This window comes from Oryzias latipes, chromosome 1 (genome assembly GCF_053564925.1).
Source record: "Oryzias latipes strain Hd-rR chromosome 1, Olatipes_Hd-rR_3.1".
Taxonomy (NCBI): Eukaryota; Metazoa; Chordata; class Actinopteri; order Beloniformes; family Adrianichthyidae; genus Oryzias; species Oryzias latipes.
The window spans coordinates 3222098-3243418 of NC_136237.1; the positions used below are offsets into that span (position 1 = coordinate 3222098).

The window sequence follows — 21321 nt, forward strand, 5'->3', positions numbered from 1 at the left end:
ATCGAATTACAAGGAAAACAGGAAAAAAAAATTGGCGCGTGCTCGTGAGCGCGTGAACAGCTGGAAACGTGGCTGGAAGATGTTATATTTCAGAAAAGGAGCTTGAGCTTTTTGAACAACGTTTATGGCCTTTGTCTTAACTGACGGACAGACTTTTGTTGCTTCAATGTTTTTTATTATTATTATTATAATTTTGAATGTCATTCAGATACAAACCAAGTTAGGGTGAGCCAACATTTGAAATGCACACACAAAAAATGAAATAAAATAAATAGGTAAGGAAAAGGCAGGAAACAATTTAAAACAACAATAGTTATGGACAAAAGTTAAGACAAATAATCAGAAAAACAAATCATAAAGAGACTAAACGTGTTTTTTTCCAGTTGCTTAAGTGTTTGCACAAACTAATAACAAGCCTGATGACGTCAGAAACGTCCGCCCCCAGGTTTTCCATAAAGTGCCTCGGAGGCACGGAGTGGGGTCATCTGGACCCCACAAGATAGTGATCAAGCAGAGCTAAAGACCAGTTTTTGTTTCCCCACTTTCCGAACAACCAATGAATTTCAAACATTTCAGTCAAAGATGTAGTTCGATGTACTGAGAAGGAGCAGAACCACGATGTAAAGTCTGCAAGAGTTTGAATTTCTTCAAGTGTAAAAAACGAATTGAGGTTGTCGTGCACATTTGGAAATTACACGAAAATACCACTTTAACGTTCAAGTTCTGTCTGTTAGTAAATCAAGCCTTTGCGTAGCTGAAGTGCACAGCTTAAAGACCTTCTCCCACCGACATGATGTTTTTTGTGTGTTTTTATGATGTAATCTTTGTGGATCTTTTTCTGATGATGGAGGACATTAACCTCAATGTTGCATCTCTGAGTATTTCAGGTCATTGGGAATCAGGAACAGATGAAAAAAGATTGTGTATTCGTGGAAAAAGCGCTGGGAGGTGACATGCTCTCGCCCACAACTCACAGGCTGATATCTGAGGAACTACTGCCGCTCTGCAGAAACTATAGAATGTCACAGTTTCTTGGGATTTTGGCTGAACACGGCATCATCATCATTAAACGACCACTAGGAATGCTTTGACAACGGATCAAAAGATGATCAGAGAGTCTTTAAAGAATAGTTTGCAGATGGATGCCTGTCAGGATGTCCGTTTCTTGGGTTTTTTTCAGATGCAGTGACGTGTTTTTGTCTTTAATGAATAGATCTGGGCCTGATTTTAGGATTTACCAAAGAAGGGTGAGACCCATTCCACATAAGACCAGACAGGTTTCCCCCACGACAATTACTTTATTGATAAGTTCTGTTCTCTTTTCATTCACATAATATCTATCCAATAAATTAAAAGCTCTACATGTTCACATTATATTGTGCTCCTGCATAAAATACATTTTGAGAATCAGATTCAGTGTATTGTTGAAGTTTTTCAGTTTTAAAATGCTAAAAAATAAAAAAAATACTCACATATTTTAAAAAGTTAAGTTAAAAATGATTAATTAAAGACAGTATTTCGCAACAATTGCCACAGTGCTTCATCCAGGTGTTGCTTATTTTGTGTAGCTATTGATGTCATCCTTCAGAACCAATGTTGGATTTGATTAGAACCCTTCATTTTTGGGAGAATGGCCACCTGTTGACTCGGCAGAAACACATGTTGTGGATTGATAAAGCAAAAGAAAAGTACTATTTAGGACTATTTATTGTAAAGGCTCCAATGGTGTGGATTTTTGAAGGGACGTTTTGGATCAGAACCCCAGAAAATTACATATTTGGAATCATAAATGACAAACCGATGAAACCACGTTGGAGGTTTTTTCCATAAATGTCAGATACTCCAAAATATCTGTTTTCACAAATCAGACACAGTTTGAAGGAATTTCTGTGTTTGTTGAATCTCTGTCTCCTGTCATCTGAACTGTCTGAATGCAGCTCCTCCTCACTTTAATCTCAGCCAACAGGTTTCCTCCCTGCTTTCCCCTCACCTGCCCACTTGGCATCACTAGTGTGCCGTTCAGGTGTTGTTGGAATGTCAAAGTTTGTTTTTACTCATGCAGACAACACTGTGGTTTTGAATGGACACTCCTTCCATTTTGGAGCGTGTATTGAGTTACAAAGTATTAGAATAAATCTATTAGCCAGTCATTTTGTCAGTTTCTCACTGAAAACAGACGGGTCCTGTCTGTGGACAGGCCTTCCAGTCCTCTTCAGAGAAAATTCCTTTAGTATTCTTCTTCCAGCAGCTGGAAGCGCCCTGCCGTCAAGACCCTCAACCGGTGGGTCCTCCGCCTCCTCTCTGACCTCCATCTGGATGGAATCAGGTGTTTTTTGTTTGTTTTTTTCCAAACTCGGCACACCTCAGGTGACCCTCGCAGCGTGGCTTTTGTCTGTGGCGTCCCACATGCTGCCGGCGCTGCAGCGGAAGTAGGGATCTTTCCTCACGGCCCGGCTGATGACACCAACCAGGACCTTCCTGTACTGATGCCGCAGGAGGCAGTAAACAAAAGGGTCGCTGGAGGCCTTGGCGTAGATCAGGCATTTGGTGGTGATGCCCCAGTAACGAGGAATCTGCACCGACGTGAACAGCTCCACAAATCTGCAGGGAGGAGAGCAACGGAACAGACACGGGTTACTTCTGAAAACCAACATGAATATGAAGTTATGAAAACCAAAAAGTGCAGAAATAAAGTTCTTCTAGTAGCGTTTACTGTCTATGCTTGTCTAATACTCTGATTTGAAACTTTTTGTACAAAAAAACTCAAGTTGAAGTGACGCCGTAAACAGTCAGCTTAACTAGATCAGGGCTCTGCAACCTTTCACAAAAAAGAAAAGAGCCGTTTGAGTCATTTTCTTACCGACCAGAACCCAACCAGAGCCACAAAGTCCCACTTTAATATTTGAAAAAATACACTTTTTATTGATATATTTTTGGCCACTAAGCATTTCATTTATACTAATTCACTTCTTTTATTTTTTGAAGCATTTGCATTTTTTAAAGCCAAAGAACAGCAATGGATGAATAAGAGAGCTGCAGCGGGCGTATGGAGTCCCAAACTGTTCATAATTCAATAAATAAATATGACCCCATGCAAATACACAATCAACCAATAAAACTCTCATAAGTATATAACAAGATCATGAAATTGTGAAAAACCTGCACAGAGATTTGAAATTAGCAACTATATTATTAAATACATTTCATTTTGCTTTAAAAACCCCTCCATTATTTTTAAACAGCGTTTTAAAATATTTTACATTGCTGTTTTCCAGAATGACTTATTTAGGGAACTGTGACTGTAAAGCGCTTTGGGCCTACGAAAGAGGGTAGAAAGCGCAACACAAGTATATGCCAAATACCATTTATTTCATGATGAGCTGTTTTAGCAGAATGAGTCTATCTGCCAATCAGTAAAAGCGGGCGGGATCTAAACGCACATCGGCTGATCCGTGGAAATCGAATTGTATTCCTAGATACCCGCTCTGCGGTGTGCCAGTCAGAGAGATGACATATTTTGGTGACATCTGCATGGCTTTACTGACATTAGGTGATCAAATAGAGACAAATCATCTGTCTGCTGCTTATGTCTGAGTAAAAGAATAGCCAATCACAAAGTGTCTCCGCCTTGTCTGGTTTGATTGACAGACAGACTCATTCTGCTGAAAAAGCTCATTATAAAATAAATAAGTCATTCTGAAAAACAGCAACGTGAAATGAAAACAAAGCTACTCTGTGAAATATTGATTTTGAAATCCGAGTTTCTGACAAAAGCCATACATTTTTAATAATATTCAATGTGATTAAAAATGAATATTTTAAATGCATTTTTAAAACAATGAACAGGTTTTTAAAGCAAAATCGGTGTGCAGGACTTTTTTGATCTTTTTTTACAATTTTGTGTATTTGTACAAGGTCATATTTATTTATTTACTTAACTATGAACAGTTTCTGTCTCCATACATCGGAGCCTCAGACCCCTAGATATATAGTAAGAACCCTTCCTTTGGTTCTCATTTGTGCAGCATTTTTACGCTCTTTTGATTTAGTGTTGTGTCCAAAAACAACAAAAAAACAGTTCAATCAGATTTTTTTAAAAGGAAAAAACAAACATTTCTAAGTTTAAGCTTAAGCAAAAACCTAGAAATAAAAGCGGCATTTGAAGCTGCTCATTGGCTTTGAGACTTCTGTGTTGATCCTGGATCTGCTGAAGTCAGTTCGACCATGTTTGTTACAAATGGGGAGCAGGCGCGCTCAAAGTGCCAAAGAAAGTTGTTATGTTACCTGGTGAGAACGTATGGAAAGAAGCAGAGGATGAAGGAACCGATGAAGATGCAGATCTTCTTGGCGGCGCGCTGCCTCCTCTTCCTCTGCTGCGTCAGACATCTCTCCTTCACGCTGAGGGACAGGAGCAGTCGTGTTAAGGGTTGGACGCTGCGCGCAAACCTGCTGCTGCTGAGCCTCGCCTCGCTTCGCTTTGGCGGCATACCTGGGGTGAATGTCGACCAGCAGCAGCAGCGTCTGCACGGTGATCACGTCGATCCTCCGGCAGTGGGACCGGGCCACCCTCCAGACCTTCAGGTAGGCGAAGCTCAGCACCAGCAGGCAGAGCGCGAAGCTGCAGCAGTGGAGCAGCGCGGTGAAGGTCGCGTAGGCGAGCACCTGCGACGCCTTTCCCGCGCCCAGGTGAGCGGTGCACGAGGCGTACGCGTGGCTGTAGGCTCCCCAGCCCAAGGTCAGCTGCGTCAGGGAGAATGCGAGGGAGTGCAGCCAGCAGTACGCCACGATCAGAAGCGCGTCTCTGTAGCGCATCCTGCCGGAATACCTGAGAGGAAACACCACCGCCAGCCACCTGTCCACGCTGAGCGCGGCCATGCTCAGCATGGCGTTACAGGTGGCGAAGGTCTCTGCGGAGCTCACAGCGCGGCACAGCGGCTCCCCGAACGGCTCCGCGCCCGTGGCCACCCCGAGGAAAGTGGCTGGCATGTTGACAAGGGTGAGGAGGATGTTGGACAGGGACAGGTTGAGGATGAAAAGACCTGGCACGTGGGACCTGAGCTCCCCACTCTGGGTGAAGCACAGTAGCACGGAGAAGTTGGTCAGACACGAGACCACTGCCAAGACCACGATGGAGATCTCCAGCAGGAGCTCAGGGACGCTCATCTCTCTGACCTCAGGGCTGGAGGCAGCGGCAGCAGCAGCAGGCGGGAGGATGCTGGAGAGCGCGCCAAGCTCCCCTCGGGTGGCTCTCCCTTCCACATGGCAGCCGCGAGAGCTGTCCAGTGCTGAAATGTCCTAAAAACTCTGCTGTCAGTCAAACCCCGAGGCCCCAAAGGTAATCAGAACGTCCACTGCGATCCTTCTGTGCAGTAGTTAAAGCCAAGAAGGTACCAAACGGCACCGAAGCGCCTCCTCCACGCGCCACACGTGTACACCGGGAGGCTGGCTCGCTCCTGTGATTCTGAATCACGCGAACGGGACCGTGGAGCTGAGAGGTTAGCGCGTGCTCCAACTTAAAAATGACGAGAAATGCCGCCGTCACACTCCTGCACGAGGACATCGTGCACGTTTCAGCTGTGGCAACTTTGTTGGCTCGTTACGCACGCATGCGTACAGACGCACCGCACGCAACATCGCCATGGTAACACGTGAACTGGCTTCGCTTCTACGCAAACTTCACGTTGCAATTCGCCTGATCTGACTTTTCCCTGGATATGAATTTTCTTTCAAGAAAAGAAAAAAATTAACATTTTTCTACGGAAAGGAACCGTTATGATGACGAGACAGCCGTGAGAGGAGCATTCTGGGTACTGTAAACTGTAAAAAAGTACAAATGGGAATCCAGAAACAAACATCAACGTGAGGTATTTCTGCTGACATCCCAAGTACAACTCATTACCTTGAAAGTAAAGCTTTTTCTGTCACCTTCAGTTCAGCTACTGAAGAAATTATTCATTAAAACATTTAATTTAATAATTAACATTAAATATATATATATATATATATATATATATATATATATATATATATATATATATATATATATATATATAATCGTTGAATATTCCAAGTATTCTTTACATGTCTTGTGTTGTATTAACACTGATGATTATTTCAAATTTTACTTTCGTACTTTATGAACAAAAATGGCATTTATATTTCTACAACAAATTTACATGCATGGGTCAAAAATGACCCATTCATTCAAGTGGGATTCTAATATAAATGAGTTAATACTATAATAATAACATTTGTTTTGGAAGTAATATGTTTTGCTTTGAGTTTCTTTTCATTTTGTCCCACATACCTCTGATAACACAACATGTCTGAACTGGATCAGTAACAACTGTAAACTGGTGTGGGACGTCCGTTTACACCAATTGCCACCTCAGTTTTTACATGCCTCACAAAGTGCTTCCAATGTCAGCTGTGGCTACATCAGTAGATACCATCACCTGGAGCACACGTTAACTGTTTATCATACTTTATGTACTGTATATAAGTTGTACGGCGACCTTGAGTGCTCAGAAAGGCGCCTTATAATTACAATGTATTATTATTATTTTTATTGTTATTCTTCCCACCCCCAGTTCCAATAAAGGCAGTGGAGCCCCTGTCATGTTTCCATGGAATTCTAATATCAGTTTTATTGCTGGGCAACAACAACCTGAAGAAAAGAGGGGCGGAAGGTATAGGTATATCCTCTTTTGGACGGGAGGGTCCCTCAGAGGGCTCACATGTTTCCTCAGCGACCCCACCCCCAGGCTGCAGAGGCCGTTATGTAAGCCACAGACTTGAGAATTCCTTTTAGAGAGAGGAGGGGGGGTCCTCCTAGTCACTCTGAGGCAATGCCCATCCCTGCATGACCAAAGCAGAAGAGCAGTGTTACATAACCACGCAGCCCTCGTGGCTGCTGCTCCATCTGTACGTAAGGTGATGAATCCAGCGTCTGCTTAGTCATCTCTGCATCCTCACTCCTCCTCGTGAGCTCCCCTTTCAGGTGGGTTTTGTCTATTTTTCCCCCTCAGCTTCACATACATCTCCACAGAGTAGAGCTAAACCTTAGTGGCAGCTGTGACAACGATCCGTCTGCTTTGGTAGCTTTGTTTTTTCTCTGAAAGACCTGAGAGTCGGGCTCTTCTCTGGAGGATCTGTTGATGATGATGATGATGATGATGATGATGATGATGATGATGATGGGAGAACTAGGTGGCTTCCATCTTTAATCTCTCCTCCCCCCTTTGTCTTATCTCTTTCTTCTGCGGCCCTGAAATACTGGAGGAGCCCCACTGCAGATAGCAACATCTGGACCTCCTTACAGAGCTGGACGTGCGACGCCTGGTCACACTCTGGACTCTTCCACTTCTAGCAGAGTTTCAGAACTAAAACTGGGATGGGAAAAATCCAACCTTTGGTTCTTTGTTCCCGTCCTCAGATTGTTTGTTTAAAATGGCTGTGTCCCAATTCCCACCCTAACCCCTAACTACTGAAAAACATAAGAACATTTTATGATGATTTTTTATGAGTCCAGTGTCTTCTGAAGATAAAAAACGTTGATGAGACGTTGATTAAGAAAATACATTTAATCCTCCTTTTTGGGAAAAAATGTCCCAACGCAATGCATTGTGGTCTATATTCTCCAATCTAGTGAGCATTGATGCACACTGGTTTTTCACAGAGACTTCTAGGAAGTTTCTAGGGCACTGGATTTTGGAATTGTAGATTCAGACAGCACTAGAAAATGGCAACGCACTTTAGAGTGAGCAGGGAAGGAATTCGGACAGCGAATGAGTTACATAGGCTTGAGTTGCTACGTTAGCTTGTTGCGTACGCAAAGTTGGACGCCATATTGGTTATGCCAAGATGCCTGTTTACTGCTGTGCCGCAATAGATCTGAGTGAGTTTACTCCCAAAGTAAACGTTTAGGCAGATCTTGTAGCCCATTCAAAGTTAGTGGTAGCTTTAGACTTTAAACTTTTTTCACGTCTTTCAGAACCACAGACCTCAGATCAGACCAGAATACCCGCTGGTAAGCAGATTACTAAGCGTAGGAAAAAAAACTCCACAGTAACGGCGAGCAAAGACAGAAGAGCCCAGTGCCGAATCCCTGTTTGGCGGGCGGACAGGGAAATGTGGCGCACAGTAAACCCTCTGCCGGGTGTCGCGCAGGTGCCTGAGTCTTTCTGACAGAGGTTTGGGGGAATCCACTTGTGCAAATGTGTCAAACTCAGGCCCACGGGTCAAATTTGGCCCGCAGTCTAATTCTAATTGGCCCGCAAATCACATCAAATGTGCATTAGATTAGAACTGGGGGGGGGGGGTGTCTTCTTTCACGTCCTCTCTCTCTGTACCGTCATCATGCTGTTCTCTCCTAGATCCTCTTTACCGGAGTCACACAATAACACATTAGGGCGGCTCCGTACATTTTGGAGAAAATGTAAAACTTTCACCTTATGGTTGTGAAAGTACTGTATATAGAAAATATGATAAAAGGCAGAGAGCCGCATGCAGCTCAAGAGCCGCCTGTTAACCCCCCCTGCTCTGAAAAATGAAAGTCCCGCCCCGCTGCCTCGCCGGATAAGACATGCAAATTTTGGCATATCAGATCAACCAGAAAGGTTACTGCCCCCAAGTGACAAACACACCCCTGAATACCGCCCCCCAAGTGACAAAAACGCCCCCTTAACACTGAGCGTAAATCCTGGTGAGGGCGCAGAGCGGAACTGACCGCGCGGGATCCCCGCTCAGGTAGGATCGCAGCCGTTCAGTTGTAAAATACAGGGTCGCTCGGTTAGAACTGCGCCTGTGTGGTTGTAAGGTTCCTCACTCAGTTCCTGAATACGCCCACTCAGTTGTCTTTATGCCCTTTCACTTTATGGCAGAGATGAAACGCCATAGACCCGTTTGAAAACACGGACCGAGATGGCTAACAGTTTGTGTAAATCTTAGTCTGTGTGTGTGTGTAGATTTGAATATAATTAAAACCATTTCTCAGGTGTGCATTTCCTATTTATTTATCTATAGAAAAGTTAGAAATGGCGTTCATCTAAAAACATTCAAACCATGACATGGGTCTGATTTTTGTCAGAAATTAATTTTTGTCTGTAGGAAAATGTTAAGTTAAAACAAATCCAGAAAAGCAGTTTGAAATAAATGTATTTAATTGTATTTATATGTCTAGTGTACTTAGGTAATAAATCAACAATTCTTAAGTCTTGAAAAAATTTACTTGAATAAGCAAAAACTGATCTGCCAGTGGGATAAGATAAATGGTTTTACCAAGTATTCTTAATTTAAGAAATACAGTTCTCTTCACTCAGACATGTTTTCTTAAATTAGGTTCATTGTTTCTGAAAAAACTTTCTTGATAAGATTCCCTTTCATCCAACAGAGAAAATAGCAAGCCTTTTCTTGAAACAAGGGTCTTCTAGCTCTCATAAACCTTACGCTATCCTATGACCCCCCCCCCACCCTTCCATTGATGTGTTCTCCCTACCATGACAAAGGTGGATAAAGGTGGAAAGATTTCATGTAATCCATGGACACCAGTGAAGATCACAAATCATTGAAGAAAAAAGGTTCAGAGCCCTGTCTAGTGGGTCTAGATGACCCAACTCCCAAAGTTAAAGTGCCTGGGATAGCACAAGGGTTAAAGGCCATGTCACACATTCACTACATACATCTTTGTGCATATTGCATGGATAAAAATTGGTCATCCGTGGAAAAAGTGAGAACAGTTGTGGTCTTCACAGATGTGTCTCAAATGAACCACGTTAAAACCATGGGAAGAAGTATGAATAAACCACGCAAAGAACACGTAAACCAACATGGAACATGAACCGTTTATTTGGAAGTCATTAGGGATTTGTGCGTCAGTTACATCATTTGTACAGGATATGTGCAAGTTACAACGAGCCGGTTTAGTTCGTGCTGGTTTGCGGCGCCTTCCGTCCGTGAAACCAGGGTTTGAATCCGGGCTGCTCCCTATTCCCTTCTCTGCTTTTGTGCCGGTCCCGAGCCCGGTTAAATTGAGAGGCTTGTGTCAGGAAGGGCATCCGGCGAAAAACATTGCCAAGTTCACCATGCGACTCATCCTCGAAGGAGAGGTTGTTTCGCTATGGCGACCCATGGCAAGATGCATGCACAAATTTCACAAGATTTATGTAATAATTGTGCAAACACTATATAAAATACACGTAAACTGGGTAATTTTCAACTGACCAATAAGTTTGAACAGCTGAAAACCGAATTCACGCAAAGACCCGTTGGCTGAAACCCTCGACGGACAACGCCTATGAATAATATATCACGCATGTATCGCAAAAGACCAAAGTTTCATATGTGGAAAATGTGCAAAATGTTTTTAGTGGCTTTGTGACACAGCCTTAGGATTCAGATTTTGCAGTGTAGCTGGCAGAAGGAGGGGTTGACAGTTCACAGTTCCATTGCAGGATCTACAGAAAGGACCTTTCTTTCGTTATTTTTCCTCTTGCTGAGGAAATACGTTTCCACGGAAACGCTCAGAGTTTGAATTGTGTTCTTTTGGTCTTGTTTGAGTTTATGATTAGAGCCCAGTCAGCTCTGCAGCTCAGTGAAGAGCTGCATATCTGTTTGATTTGGCAATTGGTCTGGACACAAGTTTACAGCTTCTGCCTTTCATAATTCTAGCTTTTTTCCCGTCAAAGGTGTTTAGCAGACGTCTCCTTGCACGGCGTGGAGATAGCTGCAGAGGCTTTGTGCTCCTCCATCACAGGGGGGCACCACGAAACCCCGATCAACACAGCGGGAAGTGACACAATTCTGCCAACGGGGCAGTGAATCATTTGTTGTATAGTTAAACATGTAATTAGACACGTCTCCCTCCTACCAGTTGCATGCTTGGCTGTATGTCAGCACCACCCACAGGGAAGCAGCTCAAAAACCTGTCTGGGTGACCAAATCTTGACGACTTGGGGAGCCTTTTCCATGTCCTGATCTTTGTGCATGCGTTTTGTGTTTGTGCCAACTTTGCCACAAATCTCCAAGCCTCTGGTTTGTTCACAGCAGGCATCGTCTTCATTAGGTGAAGTAGTCAGCTATGCAGTTGCAACACGAGGCAATTATCCCGTTCAGGCATAAAAAAAACACCCACATGAGGTTATCAACACGGGCACCGCCGGTGCTGCAGCCTGTGCGAGCGCACACACGACCACCCACGCACAGGTCATTGGATGAGAAAAAAGCATTACTCAAAGCCCGGCTTGTTTAAAGACGAAGCCGACTGAGCTGGCAGCAAAAGACGGAGACACGAGGAGGAAGTCCAGAGACGAGAAAGCTTCAGCTATTGCAGGAGTCCAAACCAAATCACTGTAATACAGCATCTGCAAGCTCATGATGGAAATACATTCCAGATGTTTCTCAGTGGCGCAGTGGTTAGCACTCTTGCCTCACAGCGTGAAGGCCCCTGGTTCAAGTCCTGGCTGGGGGAGCCTGGGGTTTTTTCCAGGAAGCTGGTTATGTTAGCTCCCACGGTAAATTTGAGGCTAACGAAGTTGATAACTTCAGCTTTTGGTTCCAGAAATGGAGGTATGTCTCATGGTAGGTCAAGTTGCCATAGCAACTCATGCTCTGAACATAGCGAAGGGGGGTCTAAGGGCAGGGATGCCAGTATAGCTTAGTCAGTTTGTTAGTTCATTTTAGTATTTTTCTATTGAACTCTTTGTATTCGTGATCCTTTTGATTTCATGTTTTACTTCGAAGCCCATCGAGACGACTGTTGTTGTGATTTTGGGCTATACAAATAAAATTGAATTGAATTGAATTGAATAACCTGGTCTGGAGCAGGTTTGGTTGAAGGTTAGTTTGTTTTCAGAGAGGTGAAGCAGCATTTGAAGATGATTTAGTAGATGAAGAAGCTCAGATAATACTTTTTCCACCGTGAGAGGATGATAAGACCACGTATGGATGTTGGAAAGATAAACTTTTTACTTTGATCTAACTTAATTATTTCCTTCAGTTAAGATAATTAAAATCTTTATTTTTTGTTAAGTCAGTTTCAGTCAGACAACTCTTGCAGTAAGAAATATTTATTTGACATACTTAATTTTCCACATTCTTTAAGTTGGCATTCACATCTTTTCGTTTGGTATAAGGCTCCGTTCAATTCCATTAGAAATTTCCATAAAACTTTCGGGTAACAAAACCCCCCTTTACGGAGCCCACAGGTGGAAGCCGGGGAGGAGGGTGGGGCGAAGAATGAGCGCTGAAGGTAAGAAAGAGAATGAACAACTGCGAACCTGGGCTTAAATAGGATGCTGAGCAGGTGAGTTAATTGACTGAACCGCCCTAGGGTAGTTACCTGTAAAACACTGCTGCATGTGTCTGCCTGAAAAATACGACAAGTCGTCATTTAAAAATAATACGTAGTTTTCAGACATTTATTTTACTTTCATTCAAATTAATTCAATTAAGTAGGAGTAACTTTGGTGCTGCTGTTAGATCGGCACTGCAAGGGATTGTGGGATACCATTCCCTTTGCCTGTCTGGACGGATTTTGGTTTAAGTGTGGCTTTTTGACCAAATGTGTTTAGTTGTTTAGCTGTTTTACTGTGTTTTACCGTGTTTTGTTGAGTTACTTTGTCCTACTAAGCTTATGTCTCTGCACCATGATTGAGAGGAAGGGAGAGGATGATGAGTTTATATAGCACCCCTACAGTCTAGGGATGTAACAACAATGATGGAAATTCCTAAATTAATTGTATGCACCATGCGTGTAGCATTTGGTGTTCTTATTTTTATAAAAAGGAGCATATCTGCCGGCTCAAACTTAGACATATGAGAGTTCAAGAATTATAATTAATTAAGATGGAAAAAAGACTAATTGAATTGGAGTAATATGACATTTAGTTAGATAAATACATACATTTGAGTTGTATAAACAATTATTGAGTTTTATAGATTAAATTTAACTCAATTACTTGTTACCAATAGAAGTAATTTATTTTTATTTGGCAAAATTGGATAAGTTATATATATGTGTGTCACAAGGAAAATGGAAATAAGATCAGAAACTCGTGCCTTTACTTTGTCTGTTCTTCTACTACAAGCAGAAACTCTTTCTTTTGCTGATGATGCAGCCATATTACCTTTTTGATGGACGTATAATCTTCATACGCCGTCATTAAAAGCTCAGACTCCGTCTGAGTGAAGTGTCGCGCTTTCTTTTTTGCTCCACGCGTTTCCATGGTGACTCTGGAAATCGGCGATCCATTGAGCATGTCTTTATGTACCTGCTGTGCACGAGCATTAACCCAGGGTTACCAAGTCGAGCGTAATTACGCTAACTCATATCCGGTCTTTTGGAACCGACATACCCAGAGTAAGCAAGTTCAGGCGGATTTCAGCCAGAGTTCAGGCTTAAAGTCAGGGGAGTTTAAACATGCTTCCTAGAATCCTGGAATACCCCCCTGAACCAGAACACCAATGGGGGACATTTCTGTGTGGAGTTTGCGTGTTCTCCCCGTGCATGCGGTTCTCTCCAGGGACTCCTCCCACTATCCAAAAACATGCTCCATTGGTCAATTGGCAACTCTTAATTGTCCCTAGGTGTGAGTGTGAATGGGTGTGTGATTGCGACCCTGCGACAGAGAGCTGCAAGGCGAAGGCAGGATGTCCCCCTGCCTTCGCCCACAAGTCGCCAGGATAGGCTCCGGCAGCCCTGTGACCACGAAAGTGATAAAACGGTAGAAGATGAATTAATGTTTCTCAGTTCTTTTAAGGCACATGTGTCAAACTCGCAGTGTAATTATAATTAGCCGCGAGATCATATCAAATGTGCTTTAGAGATTTCCCGGGTATATACTGTACCACTGATACTACAAATCCCGAAATGCTTTTCTAGTACGTTGGAGCGTTCCTTTTTTCTGTTGACAGTCATTGACAGCCATGCTCCAGTCACATCGGACAAACTCATTTCAGCCTCCACAAAAATGGCCAAATGAAAGATGAACAACAGGAGCTTTGAGGACATTTCTGCTAGAATACGAATCTTGGCTGGTCTGTTAATAGTTGAAATGTTGGATTTTTATTGAATGACAAAATTATTTTTGGTTCTTTTGTTGTTGGCTTTGACAAAGATTTACTTTTAAAAGGAACTTGAAAGGATACGGAGAGAGAAATGCTTAAATATAAGAAAAGAATACCACTGATGGGTCTTTTATTTCAAATTTTATTTTCTCATACGTTTGTAATATCAAGCTTTGGTTGATCCTTAAGCAAAACTAACATTTGTTTCCATATGAAAAGGTTAAACTTTACACATCAGTAGCAGTTCATTTTTCAATAAATATTGAGTTTGGCCTGTGACTTTACTTCACTTCTTTATTTTGGCGCCACGGTGAATTTGAGTTTGTTTTAGGGTATTCTGCTTTCATGAATTCTTACTCTTCCCCTTTAAAGGCTATAAAAGCAGAACTTCCAAGGGCTTTGTGAAGTCCTCCATCCATTCCACCGTTCTCAAACACATATCTCCTTTTTCTGGCTCTTGTTCCGCTACATGACACCGGATTGTTAAATCAGTTAATGTTCCTGATGGGATAGCCAGACTTTTAAAATTGAAAATCACAAATTAATACTAAAAATCGGTAATGAAAAGAGGCAAAACAAAAAAAGGGTGAAGAAGGGAAGTTTGCACCTAAAAATGAGACATTATGGGAAGGGAATAGGACATAATACTTGAGTTTATTGAAGGCAGTGTCTGCGCCTGAGTTCCAAATATTAGGTTTGGTGGTGGAGGTGAGTTGAGTGAGGAGAGCGGCAATGGCTCTATAGTTGTGAATGAGACGCAGAAAGAAATGGCCAAAACCCAGAAATTGTTGAAGCTTCCTTTGGGAGTCGGGCACTTCCCAGTTGGTGACGGCTTCAATTTTTGGCGGATCGGGTCGGATGCTGCCTGCCTCGATGATATAACCTAAAGGCCCGTACACACCGGGACGAATTTCGCCGGCGATGTTCGCCGACGTTTAACGCCTCGTGACTAAACAAAGGGCACCAATGAGAGTGTGCACACCGACGCGAAAAAACGCCACGCGTCAAAGCGTCAAAAAAAAAACCCGCCTCAGGTTTGTTTGTTTTTTTTGACGCGTCGCGTCAAAATCTATTCGGCCAATGAGAATGGCGCTTTTGCACACGTGTCTGGAGCTTCTGAAGTTACAGTAAAACACAACTTGGGGGCGCTCAAACACAAAACTGCCTTGCTGAGCACACATACCAGCGAAGAAGATAGACGCCGAGTTGCATCTACACTGCCGCGAAGAAATAATGACGGACATTCTAAAATATCCCCGAACCAAGCATCAGTTGGAGCTACTGGTGCTTGAAATATTCATGTTTTCTTTGTATGATTCTGACAAGCGCGTAAATACTTGCTCTTTTCTTCTGAGTGAAAAGCGACTTTAAGAAGCGTAAAGTTGTGCAGTGCCACCTTGTGTACAGGAGTATTTCTGTTTTACATTAAGCACCATCTACTGTCAGGGAATGAAATTGCAAGTTCGCTCGGCTCATCGTCAGCGAAAATCGCCTGGGTGTGAACACAAAAAACGTGGCGAAAAACGCTGGCGAATATTCGTCCCGGTGTGTACGGGCCTTAAGAACGGGATCGTGGATACATACACCTAACCCTGCTGCTTTGATGGGAGAACTGAAGGGTTCGGTGGGAAGAGAAAGTCGATTAACTAATTACTGATCAATCAGACTATTTTCGGCGCCAGAGTCGATAAGAGCCTTAAACTCATGTATCATGGAATTGTGACAGACTTTGACTGGAGCAAAGAAAAAATTATTTTCATCGGCATGAGCGAAATCTTCCCCCCGTAGTTTGTTCACTAACGGGGGGTGTTTGCTTACGGTTCTGATGGTCTCGTTCGGCTTGGTATTCATGTAGCCGGACATCCGATCGTAGGGCTGCAGTAACTAGGTCTTCAAAACGATTGGCTTCCGGCTGGGAACACAAATGATCTTTGATTTTAACATTGAGAGATTGATAGAAAATTCCTTTGAGCACGGGTTACTGGGTTACTGGGGCTGATATGAACACCAATTAACATATTTCCTAAATAGGGTTTGGAAGTTATGCCCACCTGGGGCCCTTTTGGAGGACATGGCCAAAGACGCAGCCATGTTCATGTAAGCCACACCGTTCCGCTGTCGACTCTCCAAACCGGAAATGACGTAGCGGTCTTGCATCGAGCGCAGACATTTCATATGGGTATAGCCCACTACCCGGATAAAAACGGGTTTAACTACTGAACAATGTCATGCTCTTCCTCTGCTCTCAAGAGAAGATTTACTTCAACAGTATTTGGAAATAAAGGACAAAGAATGCAAGAAAGTTAAACCACATGTACTCGGCGAACTTTCCCTGAAACGGAACCACAGCTGTAAGCGGTTAGCAGGAACTAAATGAAGCATGAACAAAGCCTTTGCGTTAGCGGCAGTTAATGAGAAGCTGGGAGGGGGAGTCTTTGTGTGTTCTGTGGATTTGGAGAAAGTTTACAACCTTTGTTAAAGTCAAATACATCCCTTTACTGCTGGTTTTTGTTGCCATCAGTAAGTCAGACTGTTTCTAAGTGGCTAAGTGTCTAAGACGCCAACGCCTTTCGCCAATGGGATAAAGTCAAGGCCGGGTATAAGCATGGGAAGGGGGGCAATGCCCTCAAAAGCCATAACCCCCCCTAAAAAATCCACAATTAACTAAAGAAATAAATACAAAACAAAAAAGCAAAAAGAAGACAAAAAGATACAAGAAGATAAAACAAAAGACAAGAAAACTTAAGGATAGATGGACAGATGGATATAACAAGAAAAAAAAGCTGTTTCAACAGGGCGCAAACTGGTGTTTGTGGCTGTCCCAGGCCCGGTAAATGCAGTTTGTAGTGTCAGGACCCCATAGTGGGCTGGCTAGATCTGGGTTTGGGTAAAGAGCTATCACTCTGGTGCCCCCGTTCACTTTAATGTGAAATGGTCTGACTTTACAACAGAAATGATAACTGCCCGATCTTTCACGAATGCCCGTCTGCATGATCTGTGGTCATGAAAGTTAAAACAGAAAGTTAAAACTGCATGAACTGTCAGCCAAAGGATTATCTTCCCAGACACATGGAGATACTCCAAATGCCATCTTCAACAACCAAAATGCATGTTTTGCAGCATATGGGCAGCTACACGCTGCACAGGGATGTAGTGGTTTGAATCCCAGCTGGGTCCTTTCATGCATACATGGGTTTCCTCCTGGCTTCATCCCACAGTCCCAATTCATGTTTTATAGGTCGATTGATAAGGATAAATTGTCTCCAGATGTGCTGTAACGAACTGTCCAGGGTGTTCCCCACCTTTGCCCAAAAGTGGCGAGGATAGGCTCCAGGAACTGTGACCCTGAAAGAGATGGATGGATGGGAAGCCAGAGGAAGGTGTAACTTCTCACTTCCTCATTTATCTTTTTGCATTTCTGAGTGTGTCACCTTTTAAAATGCTGTAAATCAATTGGACACTCGGTTTGAATTCATGAGCTGTTCTTTTCCCCCCGTCCAGCGTGCACAAGCTCAGGTGCAGCAGAAGAGAAGGTGGCAAATAAATGCAATGACCGCGGGCATTTTAAGTCCGTCCAAGAGTGGGTTTTGTTATTGGCTGCTCGTATGTGTTTGATTCACAACAATTTGAATAAATAAATACTGAGAAGGGCTATTTTAAGCTTCATTTCTTTAAAATGCGTCCTCCATCATCAGAAAAATGCCACAAAAACATGTTAACCACACCAAAAATGTCATTTTCATCTGAGTGGGTCTTTACGCACTCAAACCTTTACATGCCATTATGCACCTGTATGTTGCTGCAAACAGCAAAACAAATGTACTTTCTCTAAAACCTAAAGACAAAGAGCGCAGGCGATGAACAAACTCCCAAAGTCAGAGGTGGATGTCAGAGATTTTACCCTGACAAGCCTGTGGTGTGTCCAGGATACGATTCAGGACTAAACAGAGCAAAAGGGGGCTGTGGGATGGAACGCCCCCTTTGATACGGAAGCTGAGAATATTCGAGAGCAACAAGCACTGACGCATGATTTAGCTTGCTATGCTGCATCTCTTTGCTTTCCAAAGAACTGCTCATGAGGTTGCTGTCACGCCTACATGGGGGCTGTGCTCTTCTGGTGATCTGACGACTGTGTTATTCCTCAGTTGACACGTTCTCACTGGAAGTCCTCCAACATCTGTCAAGCTGGTTTTCAGAAAAGCCTGGAATCAGGGACGTCACAGCCACCCAAGACGGCTGTAACTGAGAAAAACTGATTCAGTGTCTTTGCTATATTTCTCAGCAAACGTCCTCCTCCGCTTCAAATGTGTTTGTTTCCTCTAAATGCTGGGCATGTGCTCTGGTCCCAGTTCACGGACCAGCAGGAGGGTTCTGTTCCTCTTGGATCCGGGTCTCAGTGAATTGTGGATACATCCTGAGCCAGTCAGCAGTGACCCGCTCATATTATTGCCTTAAATGAAGTGTAATTGTCTTTGTTTATATCTGCTAGTGCCAGTGTTTATCACGAAGCCCCGGTTCTGCTCACCAGCTGTATTCAATGTATGACCTCAATTATAACTTCATTTAATGACACCATGAACTATTTTACTTTCCTTTTTCCACGTAAAAGTGAAATCTGTCTTTGAGGGGGGAAAAATACCAATAAAAGGTACAGTTTTGTTATTTCTGTAATCTTTCTGTAAAACAGTATAACAGAGAGACACATAATGAAGAATCGAGAATGTTCTCACATTTATTCTTGTGTTTATTGAGTTTTTCCAGACTTTGTTTTTTGGAACGGCAACAGCGCAGTCCAGTCACAACTTTAGAAACAACATTCTGCTCATAATTCAAGAGGCCGATGTGGAATGTCAGACCTCCTAAAATGGTCAAAAACGTTGCTGCGTCAGGAAAGAAATGCACCGGGCCAGGCATTGTGGGTCCTCTCCCCGTGAGCTCGGAGTCTTTCTGGTTTAGTCAGGCAGGCCGTGCGTGGGAAGAGAGCTGGACAAACCTCTGCCAGCTTCATTATTCCCCCGCTTGCTGTCCACAGCGGCTCGGATCTGCTGAGTAACTCGCTCAGACAGAGTGCCAATCCACACACATGGAAGCAGTTGTGAGCGAGCTACTGTTGGTCTCTGTTACCCACACCCTTTTTTTTCAATCTAAGTTAACTCCTGGTTTGCAGATAACAGCCTGAAGAAACTTTTGTTCAAGGTTAATATAATAACTTTGATGCAGTTATTATATCATGAGTGCAAAATGCACTGAGTGTTACATAAAACACATTTGTTTTCAAGCATCATAAAGGATTCTCTTCAGCGTCCATAAAGGCTGAAATGCCATGGGGTTGTGAGGTCATCCATGACTCACAGTGTGACATCATCCACAGCATTACAACTGCGCCGTGCTGTAAATACCTGTGAGGATTGTGTTTCTTCTCAAAACATGGTCATCATTTTTCCAAGAACACACAACTAAGCTTAAGGCACATTGCTTGGCTGAGCAGCTGAGGCTTGTAGTCCCACACCCCTAGGCCCAAACCATGGGCACACACCCTGCCCCCGTACCCTGGGCCCGCAGTACGGGATGGCACCCGGGCCCATGCCCTGCCCCCATAACCTTGGCCCGCACCCTAGGCCCACACCCCTAAGCCCAAACCCTGGTTACACACCCTGGGCCCGCACCCTGCCCCCGTACCCTGAGCCCGTTTCCGTAACCTTGGCCCCCACCCTTGGCCCGCACCCTGCCCCTATAACCTGGGCCCATACCCTGCCCCTCTACCCTGGGCCTGCACCTTACGCCCGTAACCTTGGCCCGCACCCTAGGCCCGCACCTCGCATCTGTATCCTCTCTCTTGCCCCCGTACCCTGGGCCCGCAGTATGTGATGGCACCCAGGTCCGCACCCTGCCCCAAAACCTGTGCCCATACCCTGCCCCTGTACCCTGGGCCCTCACTCTACGCCCATAACCTTGGCCCTCACCCTAGTCCCGCACCCTAGGCCCACACCTCGCATCTGTACCCTGGGCCCACACTTCGCATCTGTATCCTGGGCCCACACCCTTGGCCCTTACATTGGGCTTGCACTTGGGCCACACCCTGTCCCCGTACCCTGGGCCCGCACTCTACGCCCGTAACCTAGACCCGCACCCTAGGCCCACACCTTGCACCTGTACCCTAGGTCCACACCCTGCGCTCGCACCCTACACCTGTAACCTGGGCCTGCACCCTGTGCCTGCCTCTAATACAGCACAGGGACAGATGGGGAGACAACATCAGAAATGAAACAAGAGCATTTTAAAATAAATAACAGAAATCAGCGTTTGTGGATAAATGTACATCTCCTAATTGCATCTGCAAATGTGTTGGACAGAGGCAAAATTAATAATTTTCTTTTTTTATTCCAGATCACGGCTATTAAACTGTCAACAATAAGGGGCAAATGAAGCACTTAGAAAGGAGAACCTTTCAGGTGACATCAACTGAAATGAAAACTGACTAAGATGAAATGCTTTCATGCATTCAGGTCAAACCACAAACAAGGAGAGGGCTCCATCATGTGGACAAAGAAGCTGCTGAGTCTCTGCATCAGAACAGTTCTTATGAGCTTTAGCAGCATGGAGGTCTGAGCAAACAGGAAACTTCATGTCTGACTGGCAGCAGCCGTGGAATCTGATTCACAGTTTCTGTTGGAGACAAACAATCGTTCTTGAACGTCTGAGCAGGATCAGCACGAACACAGAGCTGTCAAAGGTTTTCAGTGGAAAAACCTGCAGTCAGTCCCGCTGGACACGGACACATCTAAGTCATCTGAATCAAGCGTTTTCCACGTTTATGCATCTGATAAACATCGATTCATGGACGTCTATTTCACATCGCTGTTTAGATCTCTTGCGGAATCTTTCCCACAGCTAATCCTGTCGCAGCCCATCATGCCTTGCGGCTGGATACGGAGGACAATATTTGTCAAAAACAAGATCTGACGGTGGACTGTTCAAAGTCGACTTCAAGTGTATTAAGCGGAGGTCGTTGCATCCTGTTTCTGTTGCCATCTGCATTGCTATTTTAGGCGACTTTTGTGTGTTTCAATTGTCCAAAGTTGTAATTTATTGTGTAAGATTGTTAAAAAAGAAGTTGTGCTGTTCTGATTCTCCTGAATGAATATGCTGTTCCCCCATAAAAGGAAGTCTGAATGTTGAATTGTAGTTGCATTGTTTCTTTTATTTCTTTCTTTTTCTAACTTGTTCTGTCCAACAACTAAGCAAACAGATTAGCAC

The 21321-nt window shown here is 43.8% G+C and overlaps 1 protein-coding gene and 1 long non-coding RNA gene across 3 annotated transcripts; one reads left to right on the top strand and one right to left on the bottom strand.

The window, feature by feature from the left end:
• Positions 1–153: 153 nt before the first annotated feature.
• On the bottom strand, positions 154–5632 carry gpr78a (G protein-coupled receptor 78a). Of its 2 annotated transcripts, XM_004066300.5 has the most exons (3): positions 4490–5632; positions 4285–4398; positions 154–2601 (listed from the first exon to the last, which is right to left on the bottom strand). In XM_004066300.5, the coding sequence occupies exons 1-3, from the start codon at positions 5161–5163 to the stop codon at positions 2364–2366; spliced, it is 1026 nt and encodes a 341-aa protein (XP_004066348.1). In that variant the 5' UTR covers positions 5164–5632; the 3' UTR covers positions 154–2363. The 2 variants fall into 2 exon arrangements, with proteins under 2 accessions (XP_004066348.1, XP_078805594.1); XM_078949468.1 differs by having other exon boundaries at positions 4285–5632.
• Positions 5633–6014: 382 nt separating this feature from the next.
• LOC111948340 (uncharacterized) lies at positions 6015–21244 on the top strand. Its single transcript, XR_013657075.1, has 2 exons — positions 6015–7000; positions 7296–21244. It is a non-coding gene; the product is annotated as an uncharacterized LOC111948340 (long non-coding RNA).
• The last annotated feature ends 77 nt before the right edge of the window (positions 21245–21321 follow it).

Bases quoted from the DNA above. Each gene is read 5' to 3' on its own strand.
- gpr78a (XM_078949468.1), bottom strand. From the start codon at position 5,163: ATGAGCGTCCCTGAGCTCCTGCTGGAGATCTCCATCGTGGTCTTGGCA. The intron at 2,602-4,284 runs GTAACATAACAA...TCCTCCCTGCAG, and splicing joins TTTCCATACGTTCTCACCAG to ATTTGTGGAGCTGTTCACGT.